The following is a 19,771-nucleotide window of genomic DNA, read 5'->3' as shown; positions in this document are numbered from 1 at the left end:
AGATTACTCATGTCAGATTATCATATTTTCCAGCCTAGTGCAGCTTCATAATCGTGATGTTTTTATTTGATCTTAAACACCCGGGGGCCAGGAGGTGACCTCTCTACTCACTGCAACCTCTGAGTTGGCAGCCATTGAGTTCCTAGACCCCTCATCGATGCCTGCTACTTCTTGCCCTAGAGCCAGTTCGAGGCCCTCAGGCAGATGCTAATACGCAATTGTGGACACTTTACCCAGATATTTGTTTCACTCTTTCTCAGGTGCTTTAATTCCCAGCTGCTCCACGTGTGGCCTCCGACCCAGTAGCATCAGCATTCCCTGGAAACTTGATAGAAATGTGGACCTGGGACTCTGCCTCAGACCGATTTGAATCTGGATCTACATTATTAACAAGATCCCCTGGTGATTGGTATGCACATTCAATTTCAAAATGCACTGCTGTAATACTTGTTTTGTAGATAGTTTAGCTGTATACATGGTTCTTTGTCTGTACATTGAGCCACCTGAGGAGCTTGGAAACATACAGCTGCCTGGGTCCCACCCTCACAGTTTCTAATTGATTTTTCGAGGTGCAAATTAGTATCACCTCGTTGCACATTAGGATCACGTAAGCTCCACTACAAACCAATTAAATTGGAATCTCTGGGAGTGGGTTTTTGGTTTAGCAAATCTGCCTCTGCCCTGGGCCCAGACATACTGGCAGTATCCACGAAAAGTCTGTGTATTTTGGTGTGGGCTGAAAGGAGCCTTTGTGGTAGGTCTTTCTAGTTAAATACTGCTATATTACAAGCTCTCCCCAAAGCTCAGTGGCTTAAAACAGCAAACATTACCTAGCTAATGAATCTGCAATTTCGACAGGGCTCAGCAAGGACAGCTCGTCTCTGCTCCACTCAGTGTCAACTGGGACAGCTTACCTGGCACACAACACAAGGTGGTTCTCTCTGTTGGTTAGGAGCTCATCCAGTGTGGTGGGCTTGGTTACTGTCCACGTGGGCCTCTCCCCGGGCTGCTTGAGCTTCCCTACAGCATGGTGGCTGGGTCCTTACAGTGAGCATGCCACAGAAGAATGAGGCAGAAGCTATGTCGTCTTTTATGACCTAGCCTCAGAAATCACATTGTATCACTTCTGCCCTAATCACAAGATTCAGGGTGAGGAAATAAGTGGGATGAGTATAAAAGTCATACTATAAAACAGAGCATGTAAGATGGAAGATTGCATTGCAGCCATCTTTGAAAAACATAGGCGACCTACCACAGACCAACTAGAATATGTTTGTATGATGATAAAATGATCAGTGACAGGGGCGCCTGGGTGGCTCAGTCGGTTAAGCAGCTGCCTTCAGCTCAGGTCATGATCCTGGGGTCCTGGGATCGAGCCCCACATCCAGTTCCCTGCTCAGCGGAGAGCCTGCTTCTCCCTCTCCCTCTGCCTGCCACTCTGCCTACCTGTGCTCTTTCTCTATCTCTCTGTCAAATAAATAAATAAAATCTTAAAAAAAATGATCAGTGACAGAGCTGTCTAATCAGTGTTATCACTAACATAAAAATTTTTTGGTATCCAGAAGAAAGAGAAGCCTAGAGGTTCGCTTTAGAATATAGTGTATTCATAGAAAATTTGAGATCCAGAAATGCCAACCAATCAGGAGATGATTGTCATTGAAAAGCTAGCTTGCTACTCACAGTTCCTGAGAGGAGGTGGCATGCCACGTCATGGTTGGGGGGGGCACATGAAAAAATACTCAGCTTGGTCACATGCAGAGAGAAGGGAACTGTGGGCGAGAGGCTGTACTGTGGTATCTGCAGGAAAGAAGAGGTGAGGCAAGGTCAGCAGGCTTAAGATTGGCTGGTTTGAGTAATTTCTGCAAGCCCTGGGCCATAGGAGCTGTCCCTGGTTGTCAGGTACTTAGCCCTGGGCTGATCAGGCAAGTGGATAGTGGCCCGGAGTGTGAGAGCCTGTAAAGGAAGTGGTAGGAGTGTGGGATCTGGATTGGTTGGTTTGTATTTGAAAAGGGTGCTTATAGGCATATTTTTGTTTAAAAATTTTCTCTAGGAATTGACTAGCACTGGGAGGGTCAGCAAGACCCCCAGATGTCAAAGCAACAGAATACAGATAATAAAAGTCATGGTTAACACAATACTCTAGTAGGATCCGTGTTTCTCCTGGGTCTTTTTTAGATCTCATCATTGGTAACAGCTGTCACGCAGTTGTTCCGCTAATAGCTGAGTGGCCTAATTGCTCAACTTTCTCCTTTGTCTTACACGAGCAGGGGCACCTCTTGGTTGTTTGCCCCCAAACTACCTCTTGAAATACCCAGGCAGAAGACATAGGTCTTGGCAATGAAGAGGATTAAATGCTATCATGAGGGCTCCAGAGGTACAACAAAAAAAAATCTATATATAATCCTATTATAAAGGATTAAGTAGGCAGAGGAGGCAGTTCTCTGTTTATAGAGAATCTATGGGCTACTTCCTTTAAGGGATCCCACTTCAGTGGCCAAGGAGGTGACATTTAATAGGATTATTAAAGTCTATCTACCTTAGAATTTTCCCTCCCAGTCCACTGAAGGGGATTCTGATTCCGGACACTCATTTTCTTGTCCAGAATCTACACTCAATGGGGCTGTCAACAGGAAAGACTGCTGGGGCCATCTCTGTGTGGCTGGGCTTCCTTACCACACACCAGCTGGGTTCAGAGAAGGAGAATCCCAAGTGTAAGCATTATAAAAAGTCTTACAGGTGAGGCCTGGAACTGACACAACATTACTCTGTTACATCCTACTGATTAAGCAGCCACTGGGACAAGCCCAGAGCACAGGGAAAGGACGACAAATTCTACCTCTCAAAAATTGAGTGATGGAGAATGAACAGTCACCTTTAAAAAAAAAAAGATTTATTTTGGACACCTGGGTGGCTCAGTCAGTTAAGCGTCTGCCTTCAGCTCAGGTCATGATCCCAGGGTTCTGGGATCCAGTCCTGCATTGGGCTCCTTGCTCATCGGGGAGCCTGCTTCTCCCTTTGCCTGCAGCTCCCTCTGCTTGTGCTTTGTCTCTCTCTCTCTCTCAAATAAATAAATAAAATCTTAAAAAAATAAAATAAGGTTTATTTATTTATTCTAGAGGGAAAGAGAGAGAGAATGAGTGGGAGGAAGGGCAGAGGGAGAGGGAGAGAAATAGACTCCCTGCTGAGCACAGGGCTCGTCTCCGGGCTCCATCTCTCATGACCTGAGCTGAAATAAAGATGAGCCACCCAGGTGCCCCACAGTCATCTTTAATCCACCACACAATGTGAACCCAGGACGACAAACCAGACTCTCTTTTAGATTCTGAAAGTTCCAGAAACAGAGAATGTGCCAGGCTGAAGACCCAGCTTGATGCTAATGTTCTTCTTTTTCCTCTGCTTGGCAAAATAACATTTTACTGTTTATTCTCGATTCATAATTTTATCAGGATGTGCTGAAGTGTGTCTTTTTTTTCATTAATCACATTTGGAACTCCACGAGCACTTTTATCTGCAAACCAAGTCTTTGTCAGACAAGCGGAGTTTTCAATTATGTGTGTGATTAACTCCCTTCCCTCTGTTTCATCCACTCCATCTGGAATGCCTATTAGTCTCTTGTAGGTCTCTTAGATCTGGCTTCCAGATCTTTTTTTTTTTTTCCTTGCAGCTTCTATTTCTGTATTATTCTTTCTGGTTTGAGAGAGATTTTTTTTCACTCTGTACTTTATCTTCTCAGCCACGAATTCAATTGTTAGCAGAGACCATTGTCTTCCATTTGTCTATTCATTGGGGCAAGGGAGGGGGTGCAGGGGTAAGGATAGACAACACACCTGCAATTTTTATCTCCAAATTAAGATATGAATAAAATCATGCTATTCAAACTCAGGGAAGCCCTTTGCCTATAATGTATTGTTCTGTATGTGTGTGTGTGTGTCTGTGTGTGTTTGTGTGTGTGTATAACCTACGGGTGCAGAGGTTTCCACTGACAGGTGGCATTTATGAAAGATTAGATAAGTGGGCATTTTCCCTTTTGCCAATTTTAGGACATAACCTTTAAAACTAATTACTACCTCTTAAAATGCATTTTAATATAATTAACATTAATGATTAATGCCTTAATATAAAATACAATCACTTAAAGTTATATACATCTGGTAAGAACAAAACAAGTAAGTGATGTATTATATGAATTCCTAAAAAAAAGAAAAGGAGAGAAAATTGTAATAATTTAATGGAAATGCAAGGATACAAAACAGGTAAGATGACCAAAATGATAATATACATGCTCCTTGGGGATTAATCCTGTGTGAGTTTCTTCACATCTGGGTCTCGGCCTATAATTATTACCTGAACAAATGATCTGTTTTATTTGTTCAGTCGCTGAGAGTAGAAACAGAAGGCAGATGTGGGGTGAATGAATAAAATAGTAACAGGCAGTTCTTTAGGGGATGTTCTTAAAATGTGAACCCTGGCTTAGCAGCAGCAGAACCTGGGAACTTCTGAGAAATGCAAATTCTCGGACCCCACCCCAAACCTACAGAAACTCCAGAAGTGGGGTCCAGTGATTAATGTCTTAATAAGTCTCTCAGGGGACTGTGATGTTCGCCCAAGCTGAAGGATGGTTTCTTTAATCTGTCACCTTTCCTATAGACCAGGAAGCTATGCCAGTAACAAAGGTCAAGTTTCTTGTAACTACTATCTTTCCATCCCAATGCACCAAATGTTCTTCATTCTCCTCAAACCTCTTGCAGTTCACGCTTCCACACTCTTGGACAACCACTTAACTCATATTTGACATGACTTAAAAATCATTAAAAAAGAATTTCTATGTAGGTATGTTTTCTGCTTCTCAGGGTCAATTTTAGTAATTTGTTTCACAAACATTTATGCATTTATTATAGGTCACCAAACGTATTATTCAATACTAATTATTTTTTATGTCCTCTGTGGTATATCAAAGGTCCTTTATTTGCCACAATAATTACTTTGCTTACATTTTTTCTAGCATTTTATTATAAAAATCTTCAAACATACCAAAAATAGAAAGAACAGTACAATGAGCCCCCAGATATCCACCATCTAGATTCTATCATTGTTGGCACTTTTCTTTGCTTTTTCACAAACCTATCTAGCAGGCCATTTTACTTTTTGATACAGTTATTACTATGTTGTAGATATCAGTACGTTTCACCCCAAAACACTTCAGTATGAGTATTATTAGCTACACTTAGTATTTGTTTATTTTTTTAAAATATTTATTTTGTTTATTTATTTGAGAGAGAGTGCACATGTGCAAGCAGGGGGAGGAACAGAGGGAGAGAATCTCAAGCGGACTCTTCTCTCAGTGCAAACCCCCACTAGGGGCTCGATCTCATGACCTTAATATCATGACCTGAGCCGAAATAATGAGTTGGGCACTCAACCGACTGAGCCACCCAGGTGCCCCCAGTATTTGTTTGTTTTTAAGGTAAAATTTCCACACAGTGAAATGCTTAAATCTCAACTGTTCGATTTGATGAGTTTGGGCAAATGCATACAAATTTATGCCTTGAATCTGCTCCAGTCCCCTAGTGTGCTGGTAGGGGATAAGGCAAACGGCTACAGAATGATCACCTCTGAGTTATGTGCTGGATACTTATTGAACAAAGATAATCATTTAGGTATCCAGTCAAGAAAGAGTCCTGTGTAATGGAGGAATTAAAACTGGCCTCAAGCGCCTCAATTATAGAGGGAAATAGAACAATATCAGAAAGATCTGGAGGAATAGTGTGGCCCAATCTCTGTGAATTTGATCGGGCATTGGAAAGTGAAGAGGTGATATTCTTTTTTTTTTTAAATAATAATTTTTATTGATATAGAACAGACATATGTTAGGTGCAAAAGTGAGTGAATCTCAAGGGCAGAGTGAAGTAAATATTTAAATATATATATACCCGTTTAACTACTAAGAGGTGATATTCTTAGACAATAAGAACTCAAACAATATCATACACATGAGCCACTATCAAAGAAGACAACTTTTAGGTTTTTGTTTTTAATTTATTTGTCAGAGAGAGAGAGAGAGAGAGAGAGAGGGAGAGCACAAACAAGGGGAGCGGCAGAGGGAGAGAGAGAGAACAAGGCTCCCCGCCGAGCAAGGAGCCCGATGTGGGGCTCCATCCCAGGACCCTGGGATCACGACCAGAGCTGAAGGCAGACGCTTGACCAACTGAGCCACCCAGGCGTCCCAAAGAAGACAAATGTTAAGTAAAATATAGCAGCCAAGACTAGCGGAAAAGACACAGTGTGACTGGTGGAGACAGCGATCTCCATATACGAAATTAAGACGAAATACTGAGTAATGTGGTCTATAAGGTAAATTTTGTATACTTAGATAAGGTGAATAATATTTTTACCGAAGCAGAAGTAAAAAAATATGAATAGCAGCATCCTCATTTTGTGAGGAGTTTGTCCAAATTTTAAACCAAGAAGTAGAAATGTGGCAGATGAGGAGTTTTCTCTCCTGCTCCCTACTTTAGCTGTGGCACATGCCCCACCTCGCTGCTGGAACCAAAGCCTGCCCCAGAAACATGCAAAGGGGTCTCAGTAAAGTGATGAAAGCAGATTTGAGTGTAACCACGCACTGGAATTATGTGAAGCAGAGACTGACCTTGGCAGTGGAACATTTATTTCATCTTCTATATGCTTCACTCTGATGCTCACATTAAAAAAAAAAATGTGTAATGACATTGAGCTGGGCTAGAACCACTGAGACATGAGAAATGGGACCCTGAGGTCGGGGCAGAGGGGCCAAGAGACCCTAGTGCACCAAAGGGGAGGGGGGAAAGAAAGGGAAGGGAGAGTCTGCCTCCTTTACCTCCCCTCACTAAGTTAACAATGGGCTTTTTCTTAAATCCTCACTCATTGTGATCCTTGTTTGCTCGCTCCATGGACTCTCAGAGGCCTACACCTTCCTTGCAGCCTGTGGATCTCTTCATGTTCCTGGCCTTCCATTTCCTTTCTATAAAATGGAACTGGTAGTTCCCAAATGCAGTAAGGCCTAGGCTGATGAATCTGTAAGGTTGGGATGAGGTTTGACTACAATAGTATAAAGGCATTTTGCAAGTGTGGCCCAGGCCAGCCACTCTTATGGGATACAGTCTGACCCACAGGAAGCAGGCACTCTACCCTCCTAGGCTCCTTTGTCTCTCAATGCCATCACTAGATTAACCTTCCATGAGGCAGAAAGCTCCCCCTTCCACCTGCAGCCTTGAGTCTTCTCTGTGAGGGTCATGTGGCATCTCTGTCAAAGCTGGAGGGGTAAGACATACAAGGACTGGTGAACGGTTACAGTCTTTCCACCAACTTTGACATAGTGAGTAGAAACTGACCAGAGATGGCCTTTTCAAATTACTAACATTTGTTATAGTATCATTCAACGTATCAAAGAATTTAATCTCTCTGGACTAAATTTTCCCTATCAATTCATACACATGTTTCTATGGAACAGGGGTAGAAGCCAAAATGTCTTACTCTCTAGGAGATCCATGAAGGGCCATCAGTCACCCGGCAGGCATGGATGCTCCCTCCCTCCCTGGTGTCCGTAGGGACCATCACTGTGGATTGGATCTTATACAAGGGCTCTGAAACCAGTAAAGTCCAGGGCTCTGGCCAGCAAGTCCACCACCCAGCATTAATTAAGCAGACAGCATGTTCCCCTGCAGCTCACTACAAGAGCCACCGAGCTATGAGTACCTATGGTTCTTCTGAAATTTATTTACTGAAGGATAGTTGCGTTTCTCAGTGGCGTAGCAATCAAGTTATATTTCACAAATGAATACGCATTGTTCTTATTCTCTGTATTAGGAACGTCTTCTCTGTGATTGGTCCCCTCAATGGTCTTGCTTGCTCAGACCTTTACCATGATTGGCTATATGCAAATTAGCTAACCCTAATATATACGTAGTTATGATTAAGTGCAGATATTGGCTCTGCTACCCAATTTCCCAAACTGGCCATAGGCTTCGTGGATTTTGTAAACGAGTAACCATAACAGGTTAGTGAAGACATTTTATGATAGCCCATCCCCGTAATGTGAGCAGCCCTCACGTGTGAGTATTGACAGAGAGATGTGGCCAGAACGGGGCTTTAAAGTCATAGTTCATATATTTATTACCCTCAGTCCACAAGACAAATGTCAGGTTCTCATAGGATCCCCTCAATGTCCTCCTCACTAGGCTGGAGATGAGAGTCAGCAACTCCCTTCTCCTCTCCTCCTCTTCTAAGCAATCTTGGTAAAAGATGAGGAGGGGGAAAAAAAACGAAAACAAACCACATCCCTTTTATAACCAAGAGGTGGGTGTTGGCTGCATCATGGACCAGGACTTTGGCATAGATGACCCAGAACTTACTGGGATAATTTGGCATCTGTTTTTTGTTTTGTTTTGTTTTGTTTTAAGCCTGTGGAGGCCTTGGTGGAAACTCGCAACAAAGATTCTCCTTTTAACATCCTACTAAATATTGCCATTCTGTTTAAATCAAAAGACATTAAAGTTTGTAAAAAGAAAACCTATTCACGAAACATTGCAAAATCAATTCAATACACCAAATGTAAACAAGCAATAGATGTGCTTCAAAATTGTAAAGAACATGCTTATCTTGGTGACTTGAAGACCCAACTGATACTATTATGAATAAGCCCACTGACTCTGTTTTAATAAGCCAACATCCCCCCAAACATCATTTGAAAAGGGGAAAAAAAAAGAGAGAGAAAATTGACTTTTTCCTCTGTGTTGGCTGCTGAGTTTACTAAAATAATACGCACACATAAGGGTAAGAGTCAATAGCTTGTTTTATTTTTCAGTGAAATGAATTCATCTTCAAAATGATCATCATTTCATTTTGACCCTCTTTGTACTACATAGACTTAAATATCTAGGTGGTACTTGATAAACAGCTTTAAGTATGGTAGTCTTAAATTGGCCCCAGATGTCTGACTCACCGCTCTGTTGCATGACCAGTGCACTCCACATTCAGGCACTGGGCTACCTTCCGCGACACTTGGCCAAGACACCAAAACCAACCACTTGTTCCTGGTGGGACATGGCAGGTGGCCAATAGCCTGTTTGCCCTTGGTCAGAACCGGTTCAGGGACTAGGTGTGCTGCATCAGCTTCCAAGAGACTGAAGGAGCAAATAAGATGGTGAGGTCAGTCCTCAGGCATTATCTAAAGTGGAGAGGAATTAACTCCGAGGTAGGGTGCTCAGAGCTTGGCTGAGGTCTGAATCCCAGCTGTGGCTGGCAGCATATCTCTAGTGGGCTCTGTCCAAAGCCTCTGAGTCATCACAGTGGTCTGGAATAACACTGGGGGTTCAAGACCCATTATTAATAGCAACTGGCAGTGGTCAGGATGCTGGAGGTGACCCCGAGCCTGCAATCATTTATAACATCATCAGTCACTGGCACTTTTGAGTGCAAATGCGTATGAGATAACTCTTGAGATTTACAGGGATACTGAGCAGATGGAGAAAGCCTGAAGGTGTACGGGTGAAGGAGAGGGACATTGACTTTGCTTTTTTTTTTTTTTTTTTTTTTTTCCATGAGAGTAGTCATTTGGCAATCAATGTGTTATCTGTCAGGGCAATTTGCTTCTTGTTGATTTTGCCATAACCACGCTTGTAGATCAATTCATTCACCGACTTCAGATTTGGGTACCCCCATGCTATATAAGGTTCCACAATCCTTAGCATGTTAACTGAAGCCTTGTTGAGCTTAACAAAGGTGCCATTGAAGATCTGGTGAAGGCGAAGAAGCTGCGACACCTTTCGAACTTTTGGACTCACACCATTGATACCTCTGATCCTGATGACAAATGCCAATTTGGGTTCCGCAGGTACGTAGAAGTTGCCAGCTTTTCTTGCCATCCTTGCCATTCGAATCTCAGTTCTGTACATCTGCCTATATTCCTTGTGGTAATGCTTAGCTTTTTCATAGATAAGCTTCCTTCTTGCCTTTCGAAGCATCTTCTGAGCAAACTTCTTCCTCAGACGCTTGATCTTCAACTCTGTGAAATTCCTTCGCTTCTTCTTACGGGTTTCTGGCACAGCAGGAACCTTCTTTTTCTTCTCTTCTGCACCCTCCATGGTTCTAGCCGGAAAAGAGGGGGACATTGACTTTGGACAGAAAACCTTTGCAAGCAAAACCATAAGAAAATGCATTATAAGTAAGAATGCGTAGACCAACTGTGGGTAGTTGAGGAAAGAGGATATGATACGTCCATCCATTTGCTCAACCAGGCAGAGAGAGGAGTATAACAGAGGCTCACAAAAATTGGATTTGCTTTAGCCTTGTGTCTTATTCATTTTTAGTGCCATTTTCTCCTGGCTCAGCTGGTCCAGAAAGAATTGTGTTTATTTTACATTGAGAAGCTGGATCCCTGGGGTTCCTACTTGCTTCGAGCAGCAGGAGAACCAAAAAAGAATGAATTCTGAACACTCTGAAAAAACAGATTTGTGGAAATGCACTGGAGATGGTTTTCAAGAAGAATTTATTCAAGGGAAACCGGAGCTTTTAAAGCCCTGCCAAAGCGAGTGTCCCGTGGTGTTTCCCCATGGATTGGCATCCATTCTTCCCGTCAAGAGATGCCTACCCTCCCCTGCAGTCTGCTCAGGAAGCCCCTGGCTCGGTCAGGTCTTGCTATTCAAAGGGTCATTATTCAGCACCGTGGCTTCTGCCTCCTCTCTGCCACTTTTTGACCATCTCATTGCTCCCTAGCATTGCTGCCAGAAGGTAGGCAGCAGGGGAAATTAAAGGAGCTGAGCCATGAACCCCTCATCGTTGCTACTGCTGATGAATGGTCAGGGTGAAAGGGAGGTGGAACGATCCCCCAGATGGAGGCGCAGGATATTCTGAGAATTTTAAGAGCTCATTCTATCACTCACATTGGAAATTTGACAGCTAACTATATGCAGGTCGGAGGTAAGGCAAGACTCAGACCAGACAGGCAAAAAATACGATTTTCCTAAGTGATTGCTTTAAGAGGTTGAAAAATAAGTTTATGCTAAGTGATTGCTTTGAGAGTTTGACTTTAGAGACTAAAGGAAGAAGGGAAGATGGAGAAGTAGTGGGTGTAAGTACGAGGCACACCACCCTTTTCTAGAAAGAACTGCTGCTAACCCCTTGATGCTGAAAAGAGCTAAGTGATTTCTATCTGGTGACCCTGACTCACCAGCACCCCAGCTGGTGACTTCAGGGAAAGCACCCAAGTCAAAGACTTGTCAGTCAACCTATGAAAGGCTTCTTGTCAACCTATGAAAAATTGAGTTTGGGAACTCTTGGGAATTTGAATTAAGCATCCTAGAGAAATACTTATTTTAGAAAGTAGTCTTAAGGCCACAGGAGCCTTCCTGGGCCATGTTTCGGTAGACATGACAAGGTAATGGACAATCGGAAGAAAATCGAGAGATAGAAGTAGACTCATTAGCGTGTACCTGAGTCATGTTAATTGGCTGTGTAGAGACTTGGAAACCTCTGCTGCTGGTGTCTCTGGATCTGTCTTATGAATCTGCATCTTTGCTTGTGCTGATTTGCAAACAGTGATTATCACTGAAACACGAAAGATCTAAGTGCATCCTTAGGATGACTTGTCAGGAATGATGTAGCGGGGGTGTCTGCTTTGGGGGCACCTAGAGGTAGCTGACTACTGCCCCTCCACACGCTAAAAGTCAGTGACTGTTCAGCTACCTGAATTCAGTCTCCTGTGCCCCCCTTATGTGGCCCATCAAAAACCATGACAGAATAAGGTGGTGTTCACCACTTGGCAGAGTTAAGACATAGGTGAATTTTGTCTTCTCTATTCAATAATTTTCCTTTTTTACATGATGTTTAATGTTTTGTTGAAGCATAATGTACATACAAGAAGAAATCTTAAGTGTACAGCTCCATGAATTTTTGTAAACTGAACTCATCAGTATAACATAGTCACCAAAACCTAGATCAAGAAATAGGACATCACCAGCCCACCAGCAGCACCTTGGCATCCACTTCCCATCACAAACCCCTCCCCCAGTTAAAGTCAGCACTTAAAAAAAAAGGAAAAGATTTATTTATTTGAGAGAGAGAGAGAGAGAGAGCATGGGGGAGAGGGGCAGAGCGAGAGGGAGAAAGAGAATCTCAAGCACACTCCCTGCTGAGCACAGAGCCCTACACAGGGCTTGATCTCATGACTCCGAGATCATGACCAGGGCTGAAATCAAGAGTTGGACGTTTAACCGACTTAGCCACCCAGGTGCCTCAGGTCAGCACTTCTGCTGGCTTTTGTACTTTATATGAATGGAATCATAAAATATGTGCTTTTTGGTACCTGAATTCTTCACGCAGTATTATGTTTTTGAGATGCATCTATGTTGTTCCCTGTAATTATAGATTTCTGTTGCTGTGTAGTATTCTATTATGTAAATATTCCACAGTTATCTTTTCTACTGTTGATGAACATGTGGGTTGTTCAGGTTGGAGCTATCACAAATAATGTTGCAAGGATAATTCCTGAACACACGGACACATTTCTGTTGGGCATATACAAAGGAGTAGAATTGCTGGATAATAGGGTATGCAAATGCTTAGTGTTCATGGACACTACCAAGGAGTTTCCCAAAGTAGTTAACCATTAGCTTTCTCTTAATGCTCCCTCATCTCTGCTCCTACATTTTTGTCCAGTCCTTACCTGCTGCCATCACCCACCTCCCATAACTTGGAATTCCAAGCTTGCCTACTGCCTTTGACTTCCTTGGGTTTGTCTGAACTCACACATACCTTAACCTTGCATGACACTAAATATTCTGGACCTTTTCCTTTGAAAAAGAAATCTTTCTGGAAAACCTACCTCTATTCCTCCAGTCCCTAAAATGGCGGCTAATTGCCTCCAGGATCAAGTTTGTCTTCACACAAGGCCACTTAAAAACTCAAGGGCACAGTATACCTGTTCCTGCTATGGTTGTCATGCTTGGGTTCTGATGATTCTCTTTTGTGTCTGACTTGATCCACTGTTGACTGAGCTCCGTTAAATCTAATGTGTCTTGTAGCCCAAGCCCTCTGCAAGTACCCCTACAAGGGCTAGGTCACATTGCTCCTGTCCAAACGCAGTGCATTGGCACTTGGTGCTCCAGTGTCCCATCCACTGTCCCCCTTCTCTTGGTGCCCATCCCCTGAAGATTTGGTGCCTAAGGAGCAGTGTCAGTTGGGCTAGGTGGCTTCTTTGGGAGAAGCAGCATTTAGGAATCCAGTCAATGGCAACTTTGACAAGTGGGCCTTCTGGCCCTCACCCAGGGTTCCAGCAATGCTATGCGTTTTCTTGACATAGTGAGCTGCCTACACAAAAAGGAAAGAGCACCAGGGGAAATATTTGGGGAAAGGCAGACCTTTCACACCATCCTTCAACTTCCAACTCTTAGCTGCTATGCTTCAATGACAGTAAGCGGCACTCGCAGGTCCTGCATTTTATTAATTCATTAAGGATCTAACAAGGTTGGGACTAGTTCCAGGGTACTTTTGAGACATAATAGCAGTGCTTTTTTGTTCATCGAATTTTAAAAATTAATAATCTAATAGAGTACCTTGTTTAGCTTATAGTAGTAGATACTAAACAAGTGTGTTTTTATTGTTTATATTATTGATATATTAGGTATGCTTCTGTGTGCAATTCAACAAATATTTATTGACCATTTATTATGTGTGAAGTATCACAAATAAGTTGCAGTTCCAGCTTCCAAAAGAGTCATAGAATTTAGTCCTTGGGGAAATGATTATCCTTGAGGAGACTTCAAGGATTTTACTGTTAGTATTTTTGGTTCAGGTCGCCCAGAAATAAACCTTCAAACAAAGACTTGGGGGTAAGTTGTTTGGGAGGTGTTATAGATGTTGCTGGCATCTTGCCCACACCTTGCCCACATCTGGATAGACCATAGTCAATGACTGAATACTGGGGGTTGAGGGAGTGGTCAAAGATCAGTCCCTTTGAACTTGGATATGACAACCCTGTGATGGCAGTCATGCTCCAGAGCCCCTACATGAGATCAGGCTGAAGCTAGACTTTTCCTAAAACCACATCTTTGCTCAGCTCCTTCCCTGCTTATCCTGCTTCCCTCATGAACTGTAAAGGTTCTCCCTCAAAAGCACTCCCTCAATAAATCACTTGTGTAAGACTCGCCATCTCAGGCTCTACTTCTAGGGAACCTGACCTAAGGTATGAGGGAATCCCAGCATTGGTAGGAAACAGGTGAACTGATACAGGGAAGGAAGCCAAAACAGTCTGGAATATCAGCAAGTCATGTGGGCAACAAGGGTTCAAATCCTCTAGGGTAAGTTGCCAAATTTAGCAAATAAAAACACAAGATGCTCCACTAAATGAGAAGATCTAACAAACTACAAATATTTTTTTTTTTAGTAGAACAGTGTCCCATGCAATATTTAGGATATATTTAACTAAAACATTTTTTCATTATTTATCTGAAATTCAAATTTAACTGGGCATTCTACATTGTGTCTAGCCCTTCTCTGCAGGCTTCCAGGAGAGAAGGCAGTCTAGAACACGCCTCAAAGTTGTCTCATTCAAGGGATGAGGGAGCTGGGGTATTTATCCTCTAACTCATTCATCACTGATGAAAGGATACACCTGATGTTGTAAACTGGTTGGTTCTTGTGGCTTGGTCTAGAGACAAGCTGAGAGAAAAACCATCAGGCAGAGAGTAGCAATCTTGCAGAAGAATGTTCTCAACTGGTATTGGAATGGTGAGTGCAACAGGACACGGGCACAAACAGTAGAGGTAAAATTAGACCTTTCCTGAATTCCTGACAGCAAAGGTAGATAAAAAGCAGCTCTGTCTTTCCTCAGTTCTCTGGATGAGTCCAGATTGTGACCACAGGATGCAAAGGAGAGAATTCGGCTGAAAGGAACTAACTGTTGCGTTAAATTATGGCAGACTGAAGAGTGTGTGTTCGTGTGTGTACTTGAAGGAGAGAGAGGAAAGGCGGTGTTTACTATTCCAGAAATGGCATGAGAAAATGAAAATTTCCTGACCTGTCATTTTCACCAAGAGTAACAGTGCAATTATAGGAAGTGTCTGGGTAGTTCTAAAAGTCTTTCTGAAACAAGGGAATGAGTTCCCTTTCCATTTTCAGTTAGAATAATAAAGCCAAGTGATTACCTCTCCATCATCAAGCCCAATTAGATTTTCAAAATTCTCTTTAAAAAAAAATTCTCTTTACACCAATAAGTGTCAATACTATGGGTATGTATTTTTATCATCAGTTCATTGAGTTTCCATATGCCATCTGCTCTAACACATGGGGAATGTATATTTTCTCTTGTTTTTACCATTCTTTGGGAATTGTTTAATCTCTAATCAAAGCCAGAGAAAATGAACTAGACATAATTTCAGTGCTATTTCTTTACTTGTTGCATAAATGTGTGTATTCTTCTGGTCTGAAGGGCCATGGCCTCAGTTGGGAACAGTGCAATTCATTTAGAGAGTGGTGAGAAATCATTCTTTTTTTTTTTTTTTCTGGGTTCTCTTGGCTCAAATTCTAGTTTTAAATTATTGGGAATAAATGTAATTTGGTCTTGTGTCATGTGATATATTCAACTGCTCTAGGGAGAAGGCATAAAATATTAACAAAATGAAATGTTTTTTAGTGGTATATCCAGAGGTTAGAAGTTGGGTTTCATTGTTTCTAAATAACGTTAAGGACATTAAGTCTTGGGTTCTTTTTTTTCCTTTTTTCCTGTTCTTGAAAAGCGAGTATTATATTTGATTAATTTTTAAAGGCATGGTAGTGAACAATAGCCTATCCAAACTGGTCCATGAGCCAGCTAGACTGCTGCCCCATTTGTATCATTTCTGTCTTTGGAGGCAATGTGAATGGACAGTAGCCGGGACTACCTTGTACAGATGTACAGGTTGTCAACAAAGACGCTCAATCAAGTTATCGAGTTGGGGCGGAAATCCAGGCATATTCCATTCACCAAGCCATGTACCCTGGGGCAGGGCTATTTCCCTCCTAGAGGAAGGGGCACTTTTCCTTAACAAACACACAGGCAGGGGCACCTGGGTGGATCAGTCGTTTAAGCGTCTGCCTTTAGCTCAGGTCATGATCCCAGGATCCTGGGATTGAACCCCACATCAGGCTCCCTGCTCAGCGGGGAGTCTGCTTCTCCCTCTGCTGCTCCCCTTCTCGTGCTCTCTTGCTCATTTGCTCTCTCTCTCAAATAAATAAAATCTTTGAAAAAAATAAATAAACACAAAGGTGGCCATGGACTATAAAAAATCTTAGCCATAGCCCTCCAAGGCATGGTTTCTACTGATTTTGAAACCAAGTTATTTCGGCAACCCTGGCAAGTTTTTCACTATTACCAATTCTACTACTGTGCTTCATCAAGACATGGTAGTTTATTGATAATACCCAGGACCCCGGAATTGTTGCAGGGTCCTTCCCCTCAAGGCCTCCAGAAAAAATGCATAGTAGTCTAGTTGTTCCACAGTGCAGGGGGGAAAAAAAAGGAGGTAAATGTCCTAATTCTCATAAACAAATTGGGGTGAGGAATTTTCCAGGCCATGTAAGAACTGTCCATCACCGCAGATTTCTTGACCCTCCAAACTGGCATAACACTGTCTGCAGCACAGCCCTTTGGGGGATAATTCTGTGAAGACAGACTAGGATTGATTGGGGGAGAGCAATTCTTACCACTTTGAGGGTGAGTGACATAAATCCAGGGTGTCCAGAAGGCTAGTGCCAATTTAAGCTTTAACTGCTTTGGAAGTATAAATGCTATAAACTTAGGACAAATGTCATTTGAAAAGTTAATTATTGGGGCACCTGTTTGGGTCAGCCTGTACAGCATGTGACTCTCGATCTCAGGGTTTTGAGTTCAAGCCCCATGTTGGGCGTGGAGCCTACTTAAAAAACCATTTTGGATGTGTAGTAACTTATTCCACTGAGAGACAAGTCAGAATGAGGGCTGAGAGGACCTCAGAAAGATGCCCTGTATCTAAGCCGTTGTTTTGCATCTAAGCCTGGAGCTTCCAGCAGCTTCCAGAAGCTTCCATTCCTCCGTCAAGCTAGGAGGTGATGCCTGTACAGCTGCAAAGCCATCAACAGGGACCAGCAATGTCAGATGGCCAACTGTTGCCAGCTTCCTCCGTTGGGGCAGAAGAGAAGAGCTGGTTTGGATGATACTCATTTCCTCAGCTCAGTCATACTTTCCTGACTGTATGTTAGGAAAGCTAACAAATACCAAGAGATCTAACATAAGATTCCATCTAGGTGAAAAGACTTTGTCTCACCTGGGAGCAGTGCTTAAATATGCTTATACCTCAGCCACTAGCTTAAGGATCTGGACAATTAAGGCGGCATCTACCTGACAGCCTAGAACCTTCACTTCATCATCAGTAGAGTGGAAGATAGTAACACCCACCTCACGAGATTATTGTGTGGTTTAAGACAACGCTTATGAAAAAAACAGCCATGAAGTGCATCAATTAGCCTTTGCTGCATAATAAATGATTCCAAAAATAGCGACTTAAATAAAAAAAAAAATTATCTCAAAATCCCTTGTCTTTCTTTGTGGTTTTGCTGTGCTGAGCTTGGGCTCATTCATGCAGCTGCGATCAGCTTCAGGGTTGGCTGGGCCTATCTCTCCACGGAGTCCTTCATTCTCTAGGGAGCGAGACTGCGCTTCCTCATGCGGTCATGGCGGCAGTCCCAGAGCGAAACACCAATGCACGCGCACTTAATAAGCCACAACTTTCCTCCCATTAGCTGATATCCCATTGGTGAAAGCAAGTCACATGGCCAACACCAGACTCCTTTTGAGTGGTGTTGATACCAGGCGCCATGTTTCCTTAGGGGGCATTATTTCAACAATCTGCTGCACCGGGCTACCATTTACTGAATCTTTACTATCACTAGACACCGGGCTAAGCATTTCATAGATCTTATGTCATTTAACTTATTGACAACCCAGGGAGGTTGGCGCCTTTAGCTCCATTTTACGGAAATGAGACAAAGGCTGAGCGAGATGGAGCAATATGCCAGGGTTCTGTAACTAATTAACAGAGCTAGGATCTATTTATTGGCCTCGATCTCTCTAAAATTTATGTTCTAAAACCACTAATTACACCTCACACTCAATATTAGGGGGAGAAAGGAATAAAGGGAGGGAAAAGAGAAGATTCTACTCTCTGCAGTGCCTTGAATCACCCTCAAGAACCACCTCTGGCCAAAGTCTTAGAAGTTTAAAAAAACAAAGCAAAGAGCTAAAGGCACAAGACAGTCCCACTTAGAGTAAACCAAGACGCCTCACCTTTTCAAGGGTTTGCCTCTTAGCACGAAGAACCAAAGGACGTCAGACGGGTGAACCTGGAGTGACCACGGCTATTGCACATATTCCAACAGCTCTGAAGTTGCGGGAGCTAATAGGAACTATGAAACTCCTTGAGATTTTAGTACTACTTGTCCCCCCCTCCCGCACCCCCATTGCATGTTGATTTTTTTTCCATGTTGATTTTTAAACTCCACGCCCAGAGAAGCAAAGAGCTTAGACAAATTACGTATTCCACCCAGCAGATAGAGTCAGTGAAAGTGATCACAGGTAAGCTCCCGCAGAAAGGGAGTGCCATTATCTTTCTTAGAAAATGGGTTATGGCTTGGCAAGCGAGCATCACCATGGAGAAGTAGAAACCCTCTCCTTAGATAAAAATCTCATTAATAATTGTTTTCTCAAACAGGAAGGGAAGAAGAAAAGATTTGTTGAGATGGAGGCTGTAGAAGCAGATAGCAGCGATCCCTGGCTTCAGCCCAAAAATGCTGGAGGAAGGCGTGAAAGGTTACGTGAAAGAGGATCATTAATATTCATGGCGGCATCTGGTACTATGTTGCCAGGAGACAGTAATGAGAACAGAACATCTTCCAGGTCTAATGGCACTGCGGCTGCCACATCAATCCCGCCGTCCCCAGGAATGAGATCTCTATCATTTGCAAACAAGGAAGCATTGGTGGCTTGGCTGTCGTTCCAGAAGGTCACTAAAAGATATGCAGATGAGCTGCCCATATTTCTTGGGCTGACACCCACCAGGTTCTCTGCACAGCTCTGCCTTTTCAGGGACACCGTCTGACAAGGCAAATCATACAGAGGTAGAGGGAACTGGTATCTGCTCTTGATCCTGGGAACACTTGGTGAACTTCTGTCCTCATGGATTGGGTTTCTCTAGAGATAGTCGCTACATGAACTTCTTTGGAGGAATTTATCCTTGTCAATTTTGTGCTCTCAAAACGTGTGTGAATGTTTTAGCTTCCTCAACTGTAAATTCCTCAAGATCAGCCACCAAAACATGTAATCAATAAGCCCTAAGCCCTGAGCTTCCTTGGGATCTCCCAGGAACAGACCCTGAGACAAAGAGTCAACTTAAAGTGTTCATTTCTTTCCATGGTTAACGGGATTCTAAGTAGGAGAGTCATTTCAAGACCTTATCTGTCTCTACTCTCTCCCTAATTGAGCCAGAGGTTTTCCTTACATGTATTTAGAGACCAGGTAGGTGTAAAGCTCCTTTTACATTTGTATCAAAATTTCCCAGTTCCCTACCACTTTTTTTTAAATTTTTTATTGTTATGTTAATCACCATATATTACATCATTAGTTTTTGGTGCAGTGTTCCATGATTCATTGTTTGTTCATAACACCCAGTGCTCCATGCAGAACGTGCCCTCCTCAATACCCATCACCAGGATAACCCATCCCCCTCCC

The 19,771-nt window shown here is 42.8% G+C and overlaps 1 protein-coding gene across 1 annotated transcript in view; it reads right to left on the bottom strand.

Annotated features, from left to right (window-relative positions):
• Positions 1–9,362: 9,362 nt before the first annotated feature.
• Positions 9,363–19,771, bottom strand: part of LOC112827999 (large ribosomal subunit protein uL30-like) — a 49,821-nt gene continuing 39,412 nt past the window's right edge. Inside the window, exon 2 of the mRNA XM_073878476.1 lies at positions 9,363–10,163. Within this exon, the coding sequence (XP_073734577.1) occupies positions 9,585–10,163 (579 nt within the window). The 3' untranslated portion in view covers positions 9,363–9,584. The remainder of the gene's footprint in view (positions 10,164–19,771) is intronic.

Source organism: Callorhinus ursinus, unplaced genomic scaffold (genome assembly GCF_003265705.2).
Source record: "Callorhinus ursinus isolate GAN/ISIS: 27379988/994484 unplaced genomic scaffold, GSC_fseal_2.0 scaffold29, whole genome shotgun sequence".
In the NCBI taxonomy this organism is placed as follows: domain Eukaryota; kingdom Metazoa; phylum Chordata; class Mammalia; order Carnivora; family Otariidae; genus Callorhinus; species Callorhinus ursinus.
The sequence above is the reverse complement of the archived record's forward strand: the minus strand, read 5'-3'. Positions and strand labels throughout refer to the sequence as shown.